At 40.8% G+C, this 22,432-nt stretch overlaps 1 protein-coding gene across 2 annotated transcripts; it reads right to left on the bottom strand.

The window, feature by feature from the left end:
• Nucleotides 1-12,890: 12,890 nt before the first annotated feature.
• TICAM2 (TIR domain containing adaptor molecule 2) lies at nucleotides 12,891-19,791 on the bottom strand. Of its 2 annotated transcripts, none has more exons than XM_063129501.1 (3): nucleotides 19,706-19,791; nucleotides 15,628-15,689; nucleotides 12,891-13,780 (listed from the first exon to the last, which is right to left on the bottom strand). In XM_063129501.1, exon 3 carries the CDS (start codon nucleotides 13,726-13,728, stop codon nucleotides 13,066-13,068), a length of 663 nt encoding a protein of 220 aa, XP_062985571.1. In that variant the 5' UTR covers nucleotides 13,729-13,780; nucleotides 15,628-15,689; nucleotides 19,706-19,791; the 3' UTR covers nucleotides 12,891-13,065. The 2 variants fall into 2 exon arrangements, with proteins under 2 accessions (XP_062985571.1, XP_062985570.1); XM_063129500.1 differs by lacking the exon at nucleotides 19,706-19,791 and adding an exon at nucleotides 16,001-16,096.
• Nucleotides 19,792-22,432: the final 2,641 nt, after the last annotated feature.

The following is a 22,432-nucleotide window of genomic DNA, read 5'->3' as shown; positions in this document are numbered from 1 at the left end:
GCCAGAAGGACCTATTTTCTATAAGGTGCATTAAAAAAAAACAAGACAACCGTACCGTTTAGAAGCAACATTCTGGACATATTCAAAGGCGTTTGGGGGGAAGTTGCTTCCCATCAGGGGAAGGACACTCTAGAAGCACCGTATTCTTCTATTTATTTATTTTTTTAAAAATAGTTTGGTTTTCTTTAGAAACGAAAGGTATTTTGAAAATAATATTTTTTTTCTTTAAAAAATAAATCCTATTTTTTATCTTGGTGGTGGAAAGGCACTCCTGACAACAACAGTTAACAACACTAAAAAAGACACATTCAGAAAATTCTGCTAGAATTTCAGTTATGTGGCGGGGTGGGAGAGGCTGTTGGGTGTCTCCTTGTTCTGTAACTTATGGACTTAAAAAATTATCTTTGCCATAAAACTTAGCTGAGGGATAAAAACTGCCTTTGGCAGATGTGGGACGGGGTGTCTGTCTTCCTCCTTGAAGTGCTGAGGCAAGTGGCAAGATGCAGACATGTGGTCAGCTGGCACTATCTGCTCAGCAGCTGGCTACAAAAATAAAGTCTTCTGATCCAAGACCTGTAGGTGACCATCCAGTTATAGGAGTTAAAAGGGACACACAAATCAAGTCTGACAGCCCTCTATGCTAATAAGATATGGGTCTTCTGTATTGAGACACATCTACAAAGCATGATGCAATAATAGTTTGGGTATAGACATAGATTCAATGCGTACATATATGCACACTGAAATCAATGGGCTTACTTAAAGCCCCCTCCCCATAGAATTGGGCAGTCAGTAGCCTTTGAAAAGCCATTGTTGCTCAGGATAACCTACGTCACAGGAGAAGGGAAGGAAATTTTTACATTGTAAAGCTCTGCATTGGTAGTATTATAGATATTAAAGTAATATTTAAATTTGGGGAGGTTGCAGAGGACCAGATGAAGAGCACAGTAGTGACCAATAGGCACTGTTAGAATAGCCTATAGGGCAAATAATTATTCTAACAATCCCAGATGGCATAAACACTCAAGCTGTGTCACACACAACAGGACAAGATGAAAAGAACAAAATTTGATCACTTGCCAAGGTGACTAAGGATAAAATCGTTTCATGCCTTCAAATATGACAATCCAGAGAATGAAAGCTAAGGTTGCAAGTCTAAGCACACTTGACAGCCAAATCCTGATGCAAAATGCAGCCTTGACTGTTCTAATTGGAGCCTGGGGTTTGGTTTGGTTTGGTTTTAGATCACATGATTTCACCGCTGTATGAGTTTTGTTGAATCCCAAATTTGTTTCTGAGCACAACTTGAAGTGCTGGTTATAATCTTTAAAGCCCTAATCAGTTTGGAACCTGATTCTTGAATAACTCTTCTGCTGCATGATCCTGCCAATGTGCTCAAATACTTGGTGTAGGCCCTAGCACCATGTTCCATCACTGACATGTCTAGTTGATGGGCACACAGGACAGGGCATTCTTGGTTGTGCCCCAGGATTGTGAACTCCTGGACAGCCACTTGATGGCATTTCGCTGCTTGGTAAAATACTATTTCTTTGGGCTTTTGGATTCATCTGTTGATTATTTTTTTAAAAAACAAACTTCCAGCTGTGATGTTTTGATATTTTTGCATAGTCTTCTCATAATATTTGTATTGTGCTCAAAGTGTTTCTAATTGTATTGTTGATAGCGAACTTAAAGGTTCTGAAATAGAAAGCTAACAGCAAACTTGCCCTCTACATTCTCATGTAGCCAAACTGACACCACCAGCTCACAAGAGGGAGGTATCAGCAGACTTGGAGAAACCCCAAGCCTTGCAGAACTATAGTTTATTTTAAGGAAAAAGCCCTAAGGGTGGTAACCCAAAAATAGCTCATTGAGGACTGAGTGTGCTCAGTGACCAAAGAATGCTGTTGGGAAAGGTAGGGTGGAGGAAGTAATGGGATAGAGTATCCTGAAAACAGGCATGACTGGCTGGCTGAAACTTAAACAGAAGCAATCCATATTGCAACATTTTGTTATCAATCCTACTTGTTTCTAATAATAAAGTATTAGCTTACTACCAGCAGCATTTCACCCAAACACACCCAATCCTATCCATCTCTAATAGCTTCAAAACACAGGGTGGGTGGGGGGTGGGAGGACATTCTGTCTTATTTTAGTGTTGCTGTAGTTGCCAGTGCTGCAGGAAAAATCCATGGAAAGCTCCCAGCTTTTAAATTGGTTATGCCTAGTAACCAATTTAATATATTGACCCGCACATGCTTCGCCTTGTTTCCTGAACATTTCTGGAATTTTCTTGTTACATTTCCAAACTCAAGGAAAACATGTTTATCATTTTGAATACTGGGTTGCTTAAAGGCAAATATTAAAACTATTGGAAAATAGCTCACTCTACCCTTCATAAGATGAACCTGTTTTCCACCTGTTTGGTAATTATTATTTTAGCTGCTCTTTGTTGAGTTATGCGTGCGTGCATAACTCAAACAAATTGAAATCATTGTGCTGTTGTATCGTGTTGTAAATGAGCAATTCTCCATCAAGAATATTTTAAATGGTGATTCATGAGGGTAGAAGACTGATTAGCAAAACCCTGAGGAAATTTGAGAAGAAAGCCATTCACATCATGCCTTCTTGATAGCCTTTCAGAGCAGGATGGCAGTCTGTAGGAATGTACAGAGCTGAGGTTAATTTTTGATAGGCCATAAACTGCTAGAATCCTGAAAATCCCATCTTACAATTTGGAAAATGAGTTTATCACTGCAGAGAGATTAAATTATATGACAGCAAAATTGCCTCAGGCAGTGCTGTGGAAAACAGGTTTAGTTGTGACTAGGCAGTAGATAGTCAGATGTCTTTCCTATTTTTCTCTCTCTGCCTTTCAGCAACTGGCTCAAGACAGTTCTCTTCAGCAACCAACAGTATATAAATATACTGCAGCTCCCTAGCAATGCTAGTTTGCTAGGTCCCTTCCATACCACAGAACACTGCACCCTTGAATTGACTTGCAGAATCATGCAAGCAGATCCAAGATTCCCACTTAAGCTTGCATCAGAGCTGGTTTTAGATAGTTAGGTCTGTTTAGTGCACAGGAGCGGGCAGTATACCACAATTCACCACTGCTAAAAAGATCTTTCTAAAGAACAATCTACCATGTGTCCCTTTTAGTCACAACTACCCTCAGCAAGCAAATGACTTATGTTGCCTACCTTATGTGAGTAGTTGCAGCTTCCTTAGCTTTAGTGTTAGGTTGCCAGGAACTCACACAGAGACTATGCCTATACCACAAAATGCCAAACCACACATTATATGCAATGTGAAATCGTATCTTCCTACTCTAAATTGCCTGCTAGTTATTCTCTCCCCAGAGCTGCAAGGTGAGCTGATGCTACAGTGAGGTAGGTAGTGAGAAATTGTAGGTAGAACAAACATTATGTATTTTTCCACTCACCCATCACCACAAACGCACATCTGAAACCACCTGGTGGAAAGCTGCTGTGGTGGGGGCACCAGGAGTGGGAAACAGCATGCAGGAAACGGTTAAGACCCCACTCCTTGGTTGCCAGTTATTCAGTCCTGAGCACCCCCTCTGGGAGTGTCTTTTCCTTTTCAAAATGTGGCCAGGCACATTTCTAAGTGTCAGCTTCTAACATTGTTTGGCCCTCAAGCACAAAACCAAGATACCCTGTGCTGCCACTGTATCCCACCTTCATCCCATCTGGGCCCTAGTGTTGCTCTACAGCAAGTGGGAGAGAATTAGGTAGCAGGGGTACAGACACTACACCCTATCTCAAGCATTACCAGCCTCTGGATGGACTCCTCTGTGTTGTTAGAAACACAAGTGAGAATTCAAAATACTTTTTTGTGAACCTTAGAATTTGAAAGATAAAAACTAATTGGAGAGAAATCCAGGAAGAGCAATTCACTAGCAATTAACTAGTTCTGTTAATTTATCAGGAAAGATTAAAGGAATTAAAATACATTTGGCTTGGCTATGCTAAATTAAGGTAGAGTGAGTGATGGTATAGAGACTACTTCAGTGAAGGAATAGTTTTTCATCATGTACAGCTAAGAACTAGCACAAATGGGAATAAAACTTTTAAATAAAATATTTTCTAGTATAAATAAGGCCACCTGAATACTTGTCCATAGCCTAACTTGGTCAAAGTCTACCTGGAGGAAAATATACCTTTTGATTTCCACAAGCTTTTGTCCCTTCAAACAGAATTGGCAGCTCCCACTCAGGAGAATTTAGGTCATTGTGAGGAAGATCCAGTGACAATCAGACACCTCGATTTAGCTTCTCTTCCAATGCTAGCAGAGTATAGGCCCCTACCATTTCCACCTACTGGTATTGTTTCGTCTTTTTTCTTATATGTGTGTTTTGTTTTTTAATCTCAGTTTGTGTATTTTATCCTGATTGTAAGCTGCCTTGGATATTTTATTGAAAGGCAGGCTATAACTCTTGGTAATAAATAAAAATAAATACCTACTACATTGTGGAAGTAGGGACATCACAGGTACCTGCACCACCTCATCACTAGGAAAGTAGACCTGCTTGGTTTCTCTTTGTCACTGGAATAAATGAACAACTGCGGTGGCTACCAGTTGGCCTAATATGGAATAGTTGAGACCTATTTAATGAAGAATCTGGTGCCTGGTCCATGCTGTTTGCTTTGCGTGTTTGCTGACTAAATTTCACTACCTACCCATCCCTACTCAAGTTATATCCTCTGCTGAACTATAGAGAGGATTGCTGTGCATGACACACTCACTGTGCGTCATACACAGTTGTCTCCAAACAAGTTAACACAGCAAGCTGTATGGAGCCAGAAATGCCAGCAAAAAAAGTTTGCAAACAAAGATGACTCAAGTGATGGAGTCATCTTTCTACATACCCTTGGGAAAGGCCAAATAACCTTTCTGATCACTTGTAACGTGACAACATTTGGCTGTTTAATGGGACTTACCATCATTCTTTGATCAAAATGCTATTTTACACTATACTTCTTTTTAATAGATTAAGAGAATTAACTCCCCCAAAACAACTGCAAAGTTGCTAGCAGAAGGATACTTATCCTTAGGATGTTTCAGTCTTACTGTAAGAAAAAATGCCTATGTAATAGTGATTTCTGTGAAGAGACAAATAGGGCAGGTATATTGATATCCTCACAGGGGAATTCTGGAGAGTAGAAATAGTATCATTAACCCACATATTATCTTGCAGTTCTGATGCTGCGCAAGGTGGTTGAGAACATTTGCTTCCCCCCCCTTCAAGCGTGGTTGATAAAAGGCTACTCACAATCTATCTTCCAAAATTTAAATAAGGCGCATATGATACACAAGTCTTCATTGTTGTGTTTTTATAATTCTTTTATAAATACAGGTTCTTAGACAATGTAGTTTGTGCTTGGATGAACAAGGCCAGTAGAATTGCCTGCGTCGAAGGTCATTTAGGAGGGCACACTTTATACAGACATACTTCCACAACTAAGATCATGTAATCATCTCTATTCTGCTTTCTAGAGCAGACCTCTTTTCCATGATGGGCCCTGGAAAGAGATGAATTTGTTCAAAAAATTGTTCAGCAGAATTCCATTCTCATTTTACCTCCTTGTTCCGTGAGAATTGCATAGAAGTTAAGGGATGTTGAAGGTCTGTATATCTAAAGTAAATGTTTGAATGTAGCCTGAGTTAAATTATGCAGTCAAACATCACTTATTGAACTTCTCCCTTCTAGAAAAACGACTGGTAAGACTAAACACATGTCATGAAATCATATGGATTCAACTGTTTATGTAAATATGTCACATCTGCAATCAGTTTTACTCTGAAGCAATCTCATAGGGTTGTGTTCAGTGTTAGTCTAACTTAAGTTACATTCATTCCATTCGGACTACTCTAAATAGCCCCACATCTTTGGAACAAGCTCCCATATGAGGTCCGGCATGCTCCGTCATTGCAGACTTTTAAGAAGGCCTTGAAAACATATTTTACTGTGGCCTTCTAGTGATATGACTACTGTTGTTACTACTGTTGCTGGTTTTATCGACTTTTTATCATTTTTATTGCTATTGTGTTTATAGTTTTATTGTTTTTAATATTTTAAACTGTTTTTATGCATTTTATTGTTGTAAGCCGCCTTGCGAGGGCCTCTGCCCTGAAAGGTGGCCAAGAAAGGTTTCAAATAAATAAATAAATTGGATACAACGTATAGACTTGTACCATACAAGATTTGCAGAATGCAGACCCATGTATCCGTTTCTCCAGGCTGTGTTGGTTGTTCTTTCCCGCTGCTTAGAAAGTCCTGCCATGAAATGTGAGCAGATCACCTATTTATAGTCTTTACCAATGCAACATGTTGTTTTTGTCCAATATTTTTTAAAGGTTAAATCCTGCTTGTTTTGAAAACAGTCTGCATAGGGAGCTTTTTTTCACTTTGCTGGCTGCGTTAGGCTCATAAAAGGCTTTCTTTTCTATCAGGGCAAAACGGAATTTATCCTAGCACACAACCCCAGTGGTATGCTGAGCATTCATGCAGCTTCTCTGAGCAAGAACAACTTGTACTGCTGATCATCTGCCAGCCAGTGTCTGTTACTGTTAACTGCACCCCTTTTTTTCCAGCAAAGGTCTTTAGCACAATATACTCCCTGCATAATGAAGTTGTAACTCTTTCTACGGCATCGCTTTTTTCTCTGGCTCTCATTGGTCTGAGCGAATTCCCCTTTTTATTGTGCAACAGCAGGAGAGGGATAATTGGTCACAGTTGACACTGAAACAACAACAAAACAATATATTCAATCATAATATTCGTGAGAGAAAGGGGTCCCAATCGATGAAGAGCCTGCACGCATATAGCTTGACACACATAGGCTCCCTTTTCAAAGGTGCTGAACACACAGACGTTCGCGTGGATGTGTGACACTGGGGTGCTGTTGGGCGCTATTCTACTCCACTCACCAGACATTGGGTGTATGAGTGGAGGGAATCATTTGAACACACCTGGCCTTTAATGTTTCATACTCTCCACTTCCCTAGGATGGTCACTTATAAATTGCCAAAAAGGAGGAAATGCTTCACCCCAGAAACAGGGCACCATTTTGCATGTGTTGATTTATATGCATATATGCAAATTTAGAATTATTTTAATAGAAATACAGTACATTTTACTACAGTGTAGAAGACTGTAAGCAGATGACTTTTGTGCCTGCATATTTGTTTTGTGCCTGCTCACTGTTATTATTTTATTATTATTTATTTATATAGCACCATCAATGTACTGTTGATGGGCAACTGTTCTTATGGTTTTTTTAATCTTTTTATTGGAATGAAACAGGACAGTCCTTCAAACAGAGGACATGCCTCTGTAAAAGAGGACAAGTAGCCACCCTACCCCTTCCCCCAAGTGGTGGAAAGTTCCAGAGCAGCCACCAAGTAGCAGTCTGTACAAGAAATTAGAGAGGAATCTGTTTTCACTTGGCACAATAGAAGAGTATTGTTATAGCAATAAATTTTCATACTTTAGCTTAGTTAGGCTGCCAAATCATAGAATTACAGAATAGTAGAGTTGGAAGGTGACTATAAGGCCATCAAGTCCAACCCCCTGCTCAATGCAGGAATCCACCTTAAAGCATACTTGACAGATGGCTGTCCAGCTTGAATGCCTCTAGTGTGGGAGAACACATGACCTCCCTAGGTAATTGGTTCTGTTGTCATACTGCTCTAACAGTCAGGAAGTTTTTCCTGATGTCCAACCGGAATCTGGCTTCCTGTAACTTGAGCCCATTATTGTATGTCCTGCGCTCTGAGATGACCAAGAAGAGATCCTGGCCCTCTTCTGTGTGACAACCTTTCAAGTACTTGAGGAGTGCTATCATGTCTCCCCTCAGTCTTCTCAAGGCTAAACTTGTCCAGTTCTTTCAATCTCTCCTCATAGGGCTTTCTTTTCAGATCCCTGATCATCCTTATTGCCCTCCTCTGAACCCCCTCCAGCTTGTCTGCGTCCTTGTTGAAGTGTGGTGCCCAGAACTGGACACGGTGCTCAAGATGAGGCCAAACTACTGTATTTCTTCAATTGTAAGACTCTATCGATTTATTTATTCATTTCATTTCATTTCTATACCGCCCAATAGCTGAAGCTCTCTGGGCAGTTCACAAAAATTAAAAACATGAAGAGCATAATAAAACAACCAACAATTTATAAACACACATACAAAATACAATATAAAAAGCACAACCAGGATAAAACCAAACAGCAAAAATTGATATAGGTTAAAATATGAGATTAAAACAGAGTTTAAATTTAAGTTAAATTAAGTGTTAAAATACTGAGAAAATAAGGTCTTCAGCTGGCGACGAAAGGAAAACAATGTAGGCACCAAACAAATCTCTCTGGGGAGCTCGTTCCACATCCGGGGTGCCACAGCAGAGAAAGCCCTCCTCCTAGTATCCACCTGCCTCACTTCCTTCGGCAGGGGCTCATGGAGAAGGACCTCTTAAGGTCCAGGCAGGCACATATCAGTGGAGGCGTTCCTTCAAATAACCTGGCCTCAAGCCGCTTAGGGCTTTGAATGTTAATACCAGCACTTTGAATTGGGCCCGATTGTAAGACGTACACTAATTTCAGTACCACCAACAGAAAAAAAAACCTAAGACACACCCGCGATTCTAAGATGCACCCCATTTTTAGAGATGTTTATATGGGGAAAAAAGTGTGTCTTAGAATCGAAGAAATAGGGTTTTGCCAAATAGAGGGGAACCAGTACGACGCACGATTTGGAAATGAAGGTGGGAAAACCAATATGATCTCTAAAGTGAAAAAGAGTCAAAGACAGCTGGCAGCATTAACTGTCATTCCAGCCCTGAGACCAAAAAGACCAAAGGCATGTCTAGATGGTATTGGAAATTTTAATAAAAATACAGTACATCTTACTATAGTGCGTAAGACTGTGAACAGATGACTTTTGTGCTTGCCTATGTCTGTGTGATCACTGCCTTTGTTGGTCTATATTCACTAATGAAATGAGACATGTAGAAGCTGAATCATCTTGCATATTGGGCCCCAAGGAAAAGGAATGAAACAGTTTTCCCAGCCTTTTTGAGAGAAAAACTGTCTGAAGATACCATAAAAGAACATTAGAGGAATAGTTACACATGGCATGCTTTTAGGCGCCCAAAGGTGAAACAGAAAAGTGAAAATTTGCTGAAAAATAGTAATACATCTCTCATTGGCGCTCAGAACCCCATGCCTCCCTGGAGAGCATGCATCCTAATGCGTTGTCTTGTCTTTTTGATCATCTTATTTGAAATCTAATATTTTAGTTGCTAGCATATCTGAGTATCTTAATTTTAAATGCATTGGTGGGGTTAAACTTGCAGGAGGAGTTTTGAAGTCAACCTTACAGTTCGTTTATTTTATTTTTTTCCAGCGTATATATCACTGGACATTATATACTATTTATGGTTGTGGTTTATGGTTTGACTATAAAACAGAGGGAGTGTGACCTTGTTGATTCTCCTTGATCTCTCATCAGCTTTCAATACCATTGCCTGTGTATCCTTCTAGGACAATTGTCTGCGTTAGGAGTGGGAGGCACTGCATTGCAGTGGTTTCACTACTTGGATCCAGATGGTAGTGCTTGGGGAATATTGCTTGGCCTTGCAGATTCTCCAGTAGGGGGTTCCACAGGGGTCGCTATTCAACATCTACATGAAACCATTGAGTGCAATCCTGAGGTTTTGAAGTGCATTATCATCAGTATACTAACATGCAGCTCTCTTTCTCTTTTTCATCTTCTTCAGGTGAGGCTGTGGATGTACTAAATCAGTGCCTACCTGTGACAATGGTCTGGATGAGAACTAATAAACTGAACCTCAAACCAGACAAGACTGAGATGCTGTTAGTGAGTAGTTCTCCTGACCGGATAGAGGGTGCTCAACCTGTTCTGGATGGGGGTGCACTGCCCCTGAAGGAGCAGGTTCGTAGCTTGGGGGTTCTGTCACTTGAGGCTCAGGTGGCCTCAGTGGCATGGAGTACCTTCTACCAGCTTCGGTTGGTGGCCCAGCTATGCCCCTATCTGGAAAGGGATAACCTGGTCTCAGTTGTCTATGCCCTAGTAGCCTCCAAGTTAGATTACTGCAATGCATGGTACTTTGGGCTGCCTTTGAAGAAAGTGCAGCTTATGCAAAATGTAGTGGCCAGATTGATAACAGGGACAATGAGGTCCAAACATAGAATACCAATTCTGGCTCTCTTGCACTGACCTCCTGTATGTTTCCAAGCTTCATTCAAGGTACTGATTTTGACCTATAAAGCCTTACACAGCTCAGGACCACAATACCTGATAGAGCGCCTCTCCTGGCATGGACCAACTTGTACAATACGTTTAGCATCCAAAGCTCTCCTCTGGGCGCCTCCTCCAAGGGAAGCCCAGAGGGTGGCAACAAGAGAGAGCACCTTCTTGGTGGTGCCCCTCCCCACCAATTATTGGAATGATCTCCCCCACGAGGCCTGCCTGGCACCAACACTGTCATCTTTTCATCTCCAGGTAAAAACTGCCCTGTTGTCCGAGATATTTGGAAGCATATAATGAGTTTTAATTGCATCTTGAACTGTCTTTAGCTGATCGCTTAAAAATTATTTTTAGATATATGTTGTCTGTGTGTTTTTATGCAAATGCTTTCTTTTACTTAGCATAATTGTATTTATTATAAACATTACTCCCAGTCCCACAAATAGTTTTTATCTAGGGCAACTTACAAATATCAATAAAACACTATCCATTAAAAATACATTAAAACTACATAATAGAAACAGCATAACATCAGTTTCAGAGAAAGTTCAAGTATTAAAGGGCCCAGGAATAAGTGTGCATATTACCCAAACCTCCATCAGTGCCTTTTTAAGGTATGGGAGTAGTATATTTACAGTTTAGTAAGTAAAAGCTAGCAGATGTTAAAAGGAAAGACCATAATTCCCCCCACTCATTACAGTAACATGCTGGAGACAAAATAATCTCAAACAAGTATGTCCTTACTCATAGCCTCACTAATTAAAGTTTACCTTTCTGATTAATCAACTCATGCTGTAGTGATTAAAGCTTGTGGCCTGAAAGAACAAGATTGCTAGATACCTGCTGCCATGCCTCAAGAGCTTGTGCAATAAAGGCTGCCTGCTTGTGAAAGTCCCGGTGCGCTGTACAAGAACAGAGAGAAATGAAATGCCCACACCACTCCAGGAGATAGTTCCAGGTATCAGAGCAGAGTTGATATACTCATGGGTAGTAAAGCCCTCCATTGTAACAGGTGAACACATCCACCATTTAATGTTCATGTGGTTCAGAACATGTTGCAACAGGCCCTCCATTTTGTTGTTTGACAGAAGAGAGGTCAACTGATCAAGGCTTCCTGCTGACAAATCCTTTTTCTTGAAGCCTGACTGTATAAAAGAAGAAGAAATCCCTTTCTTCCTTGCCCCTGCAAAAAAATAATCTGGAGCAACTGAAGGAACAAAGACAGCAGTTGCAGCAGCATCTTGATTTATTGTCAGATAATAGTGCCGAGGCAGGCTGGGAGAGGACTAGGCAACTCTTGTTACTATCATTCCCAGTCAAATGGTTATTAGGTTTGAGGGGCAGGTATGATTTGGGGACTGCTCAAATGCAGTTGAAGTGGCTGTTTGTAATACAAAAAAAGTGAGAGGATAATCATAGTGGACAAACAAATCCTTTGCATGAAGTGGCTATGGTAGTTATCGGAGATATTGGTGACTGCTCAACACACCATTATTTAATAATTGAAAGCAAGTGCAAACATAACTGCCAACAAGCTTTTAACTGAATGACTCATCACTTGTTACTATTTTGGCTCTTCCCATATTTCAAAACTTCATAGGGCAGACTAAACACCACCACTGCGTTCCTTTAAAAGGATAGTTTGTAGCTCAGTTGCTCTAACAGAAAGCCCTGGAAGTGATAGTCAGTGTGAACTAGGTGGAAATGGCACCATCACAATGATTAATAATGTAATGATTATTAGTGGGAGGTAGAACACAGCACTGCCAATTGAATTTGAAATATCAGTGTGTTTAGCAGGATAGACTTGGTTCTAATCCGGTACTACAGTAAGTTCAAATGTTGGAAAACCAAATTCAAGGGGCATGAACCAAGTCCACTGCTCCTGTGAACCTTCGGGGCATCTGGGTAATCAGATGTACATAAATAAAGACTGAGGCCATGGGAAACCTCATTTGAAACCTGGAGACATAATAGTTTTTAAGGAAACTGATTGTGGTTTGAGAAAGGGACCCCTTGCTTTGCCCCACCTGGTGCTTTCTAGATGTGTTGGGCTACAAGTTCCACCATCCCCAGCCAGCTGGCTGGGAGTGATGGGAGTTGCAGTCCAACACATCTGGAGAGCACTAGGTGGGGAAGACTAGTGTCTACATGCATGTGCGCAGACACACACACCAGGTTGAGCAGGGTTTTCAGGTTTCTAAATCAGTACAAAACCTGTTTACCAGAGATGGAAGTAAGAGGAGTGTGCACATTCTGGACAGTGATCTCTCTTTCAAAACTCCTTTAGCTCTCAGGAAAAAGAATAATCTTACTCCAAGAGAATCTGCCTTCTATCAAGCCAGACCACTGGTCCTTCTAGCCAAGTATTGTCTACTCCGGCAGTGGTTTCTCAGGGGCACAGTACCTGAGATCATTTAACAAAAGATGCCTTCTGCATGAGTTGAGCTATGAACCTTCTTCTCACGGCTTCAGACAAAAATGGAATGACAAGATGGGAAATTGATGTCAACACATAAGAAGCATCATTTGAAGAATTTTCACTCATTCGGTTGTTTTAGAGTATTGCGGTTGTGATGAACAAAGCAGAGATGGACAAGAATATCACAGAAGTATTTTGTATTTGTGCTTTTAACATGTTGGTTGTTTTATTATGGTTTTAATTTTTGTGAATGGCCCAGAGAGCTTCGGCTATTGGGCGGTATAAAAATGTAATAAATAAATAAACTTTTGCTCCAATAAAGCACCTTCGACTTCACTGCAACTCAATTTATACAATTCACCAATCAAGGCGATTTTGTGCCTCTCCCTTTTTGCTGTACCTCCACATCGCTTGCTGTTGCCTGTATGTAGACTCCTGGAAAGTTTTCTTTACTTGTTCAGCAAATCCAGGACTATCTTCCTGCAGTGCATTAATGGACTGGAGGATGAAAGGAATCTTCTCCCTTGGGAGTGGGTTATTCCTCAGCCTCATTGGTATGACTGTATTGCATTTGTGTGGTATAGTCAGTGCGCCAAACAGGGATGTGTACGATTGGAATTGGCACCAAAGCTCACTCAAGAAGTTTTCGGTCAGCAAGATAATTGTCCACGCAGAGCCATTCACAGCATCATTTAAATTTTCTAGCAAATGCCTACCACTAGGCATTTCCGCAAAGATTATCCCTGGTTTAATACAAAATTCATTTTGCAGTAAGTCCTGGACTCTAACGGCTTCCTCAACATCGTCGTCAGCATGAAGAATTACAAACCTGTAAAATATATCCCCAGCCTCGTCACTCCTTTCTTGGATATTAATTTGGCAACTGTTTTCTGTGTCCACTGACAGTTCACACAAATTGGGTTTTTGCTTAAAGGCCTTCTGCCCTTTTCTTGTACAGCTGTCCTTCATATTGTTCCTCTGAATAAAAGGAGTGGTTCTTTTGGAAATACTGGTTCCCATTATGGTAAAATGGCCACTTCTAAAACCCCTGAAGCATCTCCATTCTTCCAGCCTATAAAACAAATGGAAAATAAATTGGAAAAAGAAAGATACAACGTCTTTTAACCATCACAAATGCATTCAGGCTATCCTGAAATCATGTGAGTCAAGAGATCTAGGACAGCACAAGGTGTTGCGGGGGAGCAGGATGGAGCAGAAGCTATTAAAGGGTTGTAAAGGCAAGCCTGGAAAGTAAAATGTAGCTAAGCATGTGATGCTGCAGCAAGGAACAAAAGGGGGAAAGCATTTAAGAGTCTTTCTCGACCTCTTTCTCTCACATGAACACTCACAAGACAGACTTGACTGCAACTCTCTGGAGAGACTGCATCCCCAAGATTGCGGACTGTAAATTCACATGAATTCAGAGAATGAAAACTTCATATTGTGCAGTAGCTGTTCTCCCATGAACTCATTGGTAAATTATGAATTATTTGAAAATGGTTATGGAGAGGAGCCATGGCTCAGGGGTAAATCATATGCCTTGTATGCAGAAGGTCCCAAGTTCAATCCCTGGCATCTCGGCATCTCCAACAAAAGGATCAGTTATCAGGTGCAGGGAAGGATGTCTGTTTGAGACCCTGGAGAGTCATTGCCCAATAGACAATACTGAGCTGGATGGACCAGTGGTCTGGCCTGGTATAAACAGCTCCATGTATTCATAAGCCTTTTCATGCATATAAAGGATTATCATTCATGTTCAGGTGGGTAATTTGACTACAAATGCCTTTGAGTACAAAGGAACTGGCTCTACATATACATACACATACACCAGGGAATGTTCTGGAAACTAACAGCAAACTGACAGTTTTTGCAACAGTGATATGGAACAGAATTCTTTCCATTGTGTTGGTTTTCTGTGGAATTCTTTTCATTTCATAAGTTCGTTAGTAACAATGAATGGATGCTGATGGCAAATACAGTATTAGGCAAGCTTTGTAGTTTCAGAATTGTAGATGAGTGGTTGTCAGCATATCATGCACCATTCTTTGGATTGCTAACATTTATTAGTGTGTTAACAGTTTTCTGTTATATATATATATATATATATGCTGTTGTCTTTACATTTTTACAAATATTCCAATTTTTAAAAATCTATTCAATGTAACATTTAAATTAGATTAAGTGTGCTTTAATTTTTTCATCAGATATTTCAAGTCAAATGCTTGTGGTGTATTAGGACCCCCCCACCCAAAATTGGGTATTTTATGTAGCGTTGTTGTTTACTAAACAGTTAAAATAAACATGCTAAATTAGACCACTCCCTAGGGCATCAGAAAACTTTACAATGCAAAATGAAAATTCCCAATGCAAATTTCGCTATGCAAATTAAACTAACTGGCACAGGAAAATGTTCCAATTCAAAGTTTTCTTTAAAAACACCATATCACCTTGTTGCAGTATGTAGAAAATGGCTCTTACACATTTATGAGGTATTTAGGGAAGTGTCTTTGAAATGGTGCACTACATAAAGAGGATCTGGGGGCAATTTAGCTATCAAAGAAGGTCAACGCAATGATTTCACTTGTTTGCTCCATCACTGGCAGAGGTAAGGGGACAGGTTTAGACTTCACCTCAATATGTCCATGTGTACCCATTTACTTTAATTGCTATCATTTACTCCTAGGGAACAGTATAAACCCTACACTGGAAGACACTTTGGAGGTGAAAGCAGAATCTGACCACTACCACTGACACTGGGTGGCTCAGCTCCCATTGAGAGGATACCACGAGAGGTGTAGAAGATAAAATGATAAACTATTCAGAATATTAAGGCATATTATTTAAACTGAAATAATTTCTCAGAAAGATGGAGGAATCAGTACCACACAAGCCACTATAAGGAACTATTAGGTCACTAACCTGGAAACGCCCCTATTTGAGTCTTTGTTTAGGCTTTCCAATTCCCACTTATTTCAGCAAACCTGTGGTGGTGGAGGAAACACAAATGGTTAAACTTTCCGATGGTGGCCCCTTCCACTGGCCTCATCCCTTTCACCTGGCCACCCATCATTTGAAGGTTTCCTGATGTTTGTGCAGTTTCTTCCCCGTTCTAAAAGGTTAAACTGTTTCTCCTAGGACTTAGTTATTGGCAGTGAGAGCCTTAAGCTAAAATGCACTGGGATTTTTGGTCCTGCTACTTTTGCCTTTGCCCCTCCCCACCCACTGCTAAGAGCTCCTGAATTCGGCCCTTAGGCTGAGTGTTTAACAATTAAGCCATCATTTGGGCACAAACCTTCCTGAAAGAGTCTGGAATCAGCAGTGGAAAATTTTATGCATGCAATGAAGATTCTCTGGGAAGATCTTAGCTTCCTGCACTACATGCTGATCAAAACTGGTTCATGTGCAACTGCAGGTACAGGAGGTGGCTGTTCTATTTTTGTGGGAACAGCACCACCTCATGGCACAGGGACTCTCCATATGCTGTCTTAGTATACACCTAACACAGACATCTATTTGCAATACCATTTGAAACTGTAACCAGAAACTGATCCAGATTCGGTCACAGAACTGTTTTTCCTTGCCAGAAATACAGAAAAAGTGTCACTCCAAATGTAAGCAGGTTAGAATTCCCCATCAGTGATTAACTACGTTTCAGTGAACACACAGTGGGTATTAAAAGTCTGGGCTATCAGGTCAGACGATGCAAATTATAGGCAGGCATGGGCCCATACGCTTCTCAAAAATTAACAGCCGGTCCCACCAACATCACACTTGAGATAAATCCAGATAGCTTTGATATTAGGGATTGGAAGGAAGTGATATTTCCTAGTTTCTGATCCCTGCAGTGAAGGGTTGCTTCCAAAGTAGACTTTTATCTTGTGATTGCCCTGCCTCAATTGAGAAATTTTAAGGTGGGGGTGGTCCACATTTGTAATCCTGTATCTGTGTTTTCCATCTGCCAACTGTCTCTGCAGAGGCCACCAGTGAGGGAGGAAGCAGCAGCCAGGCACCTCTCCATCTTGCCTGGGTCCAGCTCCAGCTGAGAGCCCCCTCCCTCCTGCTACCAACTGACACTGCAGAGGCCACCAGTGAGGGAGGAAGCAGCAGCCAGGCACCTCTCCACCGTGCCTGGGTCCAGCTCCAGCTGAGAGCCCCCTCCCTGCTGCTGCCAACTGTCACTGCTGAACTTTGCAACTAAGATTGTAGTGCCTGAATTTGCTTTCCTTTCCCCCCTCCTCCTCCCTCCCAATCCTCTTTCCTTTTGTGTCATGTCTTTTAGATTGTAAGCCTGTGGGCAGGGACTGTCAAGAAATACTTTTGTAAGCCGCCATGAGAGCCTTTTTTGGCTGAATGGCGGCATAAAAATGCTTAAATAAATAAATAAATAAATAAATCTTTTTTTCTCTCAAGAAAATCCATTAAGGTAGGAAAAGACAGAATAGCTGCATAATGTCTTTACACTGATAGCACTAAAAACTGTCCTTCTGGAATAGGGATGTGCAACAGAGCTGCTATGAAGCCCTAAAATTTGACCTTTTTGGCACTCCATAATGCATTCTTCAGCTTCATAGCAGACAGGTCTAATCTATGATGAATTCACCCCCTAATCCTAGCCAGTGTTCCATAGTACATTGGATAATAGCAATTAATGTTACAGAAACCATGGCAACTATTGTTTTAGAAACAGCAATGGGCCCAACTATCATTTTAGAGTTATGGGGCTGGTTTATAATTTGGCAAAATCTTTATGTCTAATGAGTGGAGTGCCCTGTCTCATGGCCTGAGTGTGAGGGAATTCTCTCCTTTGTCCCAGATCTTCTTACAGAAGTGAGGAAGATCACTCCCTCTCTTCCCATTGGGCACGACAGACAACAGAGAACTTAGGGAAGTGTCAGGGTCTGTGGTAACCACAAATAACAGCAGTCTACTAAGCCAAGACAAAAGAATGGATCTCTGCTAAACTTTAAGAAAAAAGAAGTCCAAAGTCTCCTTGGATTCATGGAAATGGTTTCATAACCAGCCTGTGTTGTGTTGGGAGGGTCAAACTAGGGCTGGGGGAAACCTGTTCCAATCCCTACACAACCACAAAACTAACCTGGTGATCTTGGGCCAGCCGCAAACTCTCAGCCTAACCTACTTCAAAAAGTTGTCATGAGGAGAAATGGGGGCAGGGAGGAGATCTTGTACCCTGAACTTTTTAGAGGAAGGATGAGATAAACATCTAATAGTAGTTCTTTGGATCCTTCCCAAAACAAGAACTATAAAAGTTTTTAAAAAGAGGAAGTGGCAAGTAATTCAGTATCGCTTCTACTTTTACGTGGAGTTTACTGGATTGGTGATACACACCCACCTAAAGGTTGAAAATAATAGATGCTTTGTCTAAATATACACACGTTGTATGATGACAGAACACTGCCTCAGGCTGGATGTTTGAGAGGCAAGAAAAAAAGGAGGGAAAGCCAAAGCAAAAATAATTTTCTATGCTAAGGCATACTATTGTACCTGCTGTATTCTATTCTTTCAAGACTTTTTTTTTTTTACTCATGCCCAAAAGGTGTGGGAATATAGTACCCACTACTGCATTACACTTATTTATGTGTGGACACCCCTACAGATTAGAAAGGGAGACACAAGTCTGTGATCGATTTGGCTAAAACATATTTTTAGGATTTCTCTCTCTCTCTCTCATGGTAGTGTCCAAAAACCACTCTAGTACATTAATATTAAGCACAACCACAAAAATATGGGTAAATATGGCCTTTCATTTCTAATAAGAAATTCAAATTCCTCTTATTCTTGGCCACAAAAAATCATTCCAAACAAGTGTTACATTGTCTCTGAAATATCTCAATGCAATGTGGAAACTCAAGTCCTTCTTCACAAGCTGAAACTTTTTCCAGATTCTTTGCAAACAATCATGTTGACATGACAAGTATAGAGTAGTCTAATTATATTGAAAAACATTTTCAGCTTTTACATCTATTCAATGAATCCCACAGACTATCACCAATTTGTGTTATTACAGTGTTTTATTGGTATAAGAAATGTATTTCTATATATAAATTGATCTTGAAAAATCTGAAACAGAAAAACAGGGCGGGGGGGGGGCTTAACATGAAATAGTATATATACACACATTTCAGAGTCCATATCCCAGCAGAATAATTATACTGGAATACCTCCGCCTCCTGCACTTTTGGCGTAGGTGGCTGTCTAGATTGAATTATTATTATTATTATTATTATTATTATTATTATTATTATTATTCCCACCTTTTTCCCAGTACTGGGACTCAAGGCAGTTTACAAAATTAAAACATTGATATCAAGGGCTGCAGCATGAATGATAAGAAAAGGCAGCAGTCCTGGATTCAGCTACCTACTTACAAGTTTGGCAGAGCCCATAATTTTAAACCCAAGAACGCTGCTTTCCATTTTCAAGACACCTACAACTTCATAACGATAAGTTAGGAAAAAAGCTTGTTTCCCTCACGCTTATGGACGTTTATGAGTTAATTGAGAAGTCAAAAAGGAGCCTTGCGTTCCCTTCGAGACTAACAGAATCGCTGTGTGTTAAGCCTTGGATGGTTCAAATCCCCACTCAGCTATGATGCTCACATGGCGACCTAGAGCCAGTCATCGTTTCTTTCAACCTAAACTACCTCACAGGGTTGTTGTGAGGGTAAAAGGAGGGAAAACACCCTGAGCTCCCGGATATCAATATAAGAAATTAATAAATACAACCAAAGAGCTGTGTTTTAGTATAATAATTTCTTTAAGGTGCCACTCCTTGGGAGTGGTGGGGGTGCTGTAACAGACTTAATGGGGTTACAGGTCGCCATGAAACTACTTAAAACGTAGGATCGTGAACAGGGGGGCTGACTCCGAAGGACCGTGATGGGGCATCATGCCGGAAAAAGGGGGCGTAAGACAATGAAAGAGCCAGGGCTGCTCTGATGACTTTGGACTGGGTCAAGGCGCTCAGCAATACTACTTACCAGATTGATCAACCGAGAATATGTCTGTTGCGTCGACGGCGATCTCAGTGAATGTCCAGCTCCTTGCCAACCTGCTGCGACGATGGAGGCGGCGGGGAGATAAGAAACGGGAAGCGGAGGCGGGGCGGAGCCAGATGACGACTTTTGGGTCGAGCAGTATACGGTAGTTGTCTTTCCACCGGCTCCAGAAGCCAGCAAAGGCGGGACGGCGGTCATCCCTCTGCAAGGTTTTCTCCAAACCGTACAGAGGGAGATTTGATACGAGGGTTAACACTGAAGGCGGCAAAGAGAAAAAGGGCAACCCATTTCCGCAAACGATCACCTCCGAAACAAGCTTTCATTTTTCTTTTTATAGTCTGCCGTCCTAATTCAAACTGACTTCGGTGCTTAAGGGCGCAATCCTATGCAAGTTTAGACCGGGGTGGGGGTCTACACCTTCCAGCATGCCCCAGGCCTACCCCATCTCATCAACAATTCTTAGAAATGAAATAAAAACATACCGCGATTAAAAATGTATCAACAGTTCAAAAACAATGCAATCCTGCAGCTAGATGCCTCCAAATAGCCGTCTCCAAAAGTTTGCTGAAAATGGGCGTGTCACTTCAATTTGTTGGCGGAGGATCGCATTTCTGAATATTTCTCCATTGAAAAACTCTCTGCAAGTAGAAAACTAGCACAAGGGGAGGGCTTGGCTAAAACCTCTCTCCGATATGCTAAATCAGGGTATATACTAACTCTGGGTCCCCATTGTGGCATCCATTCACACCATTGTGCCGACTAAGATCTCGGTGCCTGCCAGGCTCCCTGCCCTTCCCGATTGTTTTCTTAATCACTTTTAATGAAAATGGAAGCCTGTTATGCTGTAAAATGAAGCAATTCCTTTATTTCCCAAAATGTCTCTGAGCCTCAGGCACGCACACACACACACTGCAGGTGGCTGTAGCCCAGCACTTTCTACTTAAAAGTCTTCCGCAAGTGTTTATTTGTTTTAGCCTTACCACTTTGCATCCTGGGAAATTGATGTTTTGCGACTGGCCACACCCACCATGGCAACCATTTTGTGAGAGCACTCATGACACTCAAAATTCCTAATGTGACCACTGGGCCAAAAAGGGGCAGAACCATCAAAACTAGTAAATTATTAAAACATGAGATTTGGGGATGCTGGATCAAACCAATCAGCCACTGAACTTAACATTCGACCTAACACACTGCAAATAGATACAAAAGGGAAGTTCACATGCAAGGCAAGATGGCGGTTTCCATTCTCTGGTCCTATCCTTCAGCATCTGTTAGTTGGTGGTTTATACAAACGATAAGCACAGCTCTGATTACCCTGACTAGGAGCCACGATTAGGCCTTTTTAGGTTAGAGTTTACAACAATATCCTAATTCTAGGTTAATTATTCATTTGCAAACTTTGTTTTTATCTTATGTGAACCGCCCAGAGAGCTTCAGCTATGGGGCGGTATACAAATGCAATAAATAATTCCTTTTCCTGCAAATGCCTAAAAATAATGTGTGTGTGTGTGTATGCACCTACACTATATCACAAATTGAAATTCTCAAGCAGCTTTTTAATGTGACTAGTGTCCCCTCCTCCCCAGATCTTTCCTTAATTATAACAGCACATTAACTCACTTGTAAATTGTTTTTAGAATCTATGTTAAGTCATATGATTTCCAGAAGGCAACAGATGGAGTTTCCACTGCATAAAATTTGCTACGTATACAATTTCCCCCTTCCTTTTGGGCCTCTTACATCTCTTCCCCTTTCCTTATGGTCTTGTCATTTTAAGATTGTATGCCCAAGTTCTTGTTTAATTCAACCATTGAACAGGACTTAATTTGCAGTTATAGCAATTATATGAAAGCTAACAGTAGTCTCTAATAACAATTGAAAATGTTAAAATGATGAATATGTACATTTAAGGAAGCATTCCATTCTTATGGTAAAATAATGTGAGCAAAATATGGTTCAAAGTGTACTGTAAAGTGTGGCAAAAAATAATAATCCTAACTTCACAAAGGCACATATATACATGTAGTTTGAACTAGCAGTGACTAACCAGGAAGACATTTGGGGATTGTGATATATTGCTCAAAGAAAGTGTTGTGTTATAGCAGCAGCTGTAGAATAACAAATTCCATGCTAGAAATTATTAGGAAATCAATGGACTGGAGTACTTCCCTATGAGGAAAGGCTTCAGCATTTAAGGCCTTTTAATTTAGAGAGGGCAGATATGCCAAGCAGCGAGAGAGGCATGATTCATTTATTTATTTACTGCATTTCTATACTGCCCAATAGCTGAAGCTCTCTGGGCAGTTCACAAAAATTAAAAACATAAAATACAACTTTAGTATAAATATGAAGTACAATATGAAAGTACAACTAGAATACAACCAAGCCGCAATGCAGAGATTTAAAATAGCAAGTTAAAAGACTAGGATGGCAAAATGTTAAAATACTGGGAAAATAAAAAGGTCTTCACCTGGCATTGGAAAGAATATAACGAGGGTGTAGGCGAACCTCTCTAGGGAGCTCATTCTACAGCCAGATTGCCACAACAGAAAAGTCCCTCCCCCTGGTAGCCTCCTGCCTCACTTCCTGTATAAGTGTGCAGCAGAGGTGAGGAACTCATGACCCTCCAAGATGCCATTAATTCCAACTCTCATCAGCTCCAGACATCATGGCCTATGGTCAGAGATGGAGTTGTTGTTCAACAAC

Source organism: Elgaria multicarinata, chromosome 6, assembly GCF_023053635.1.
Source record: "Elgaria multicarinata webbii isolate HBS135686 ecotype San Diego chromosome 6, rElgMul1.1.pri, whole genome shotgun sequence".
NCBI classification, from domain to species: Eukaryota; Metazoa; Chordata; class Lepidosauria; order Squamata; family Anguidae; genus Elgaria; species Elgaria multicarinata.
This window is presented reverse-complemented; position numbering and strand designations above follow the sequence as displayed.

Bases quoted from the DNA above. Each gene is read 5' to 3' on its own strand.
- TICAM2 (XM_063129501.1), bottom strand. From the start codon at position 13,728: ATGGGAACCAGTATTTCCAAAAGAACCACTCCTTTTATTCAGAGGAAC.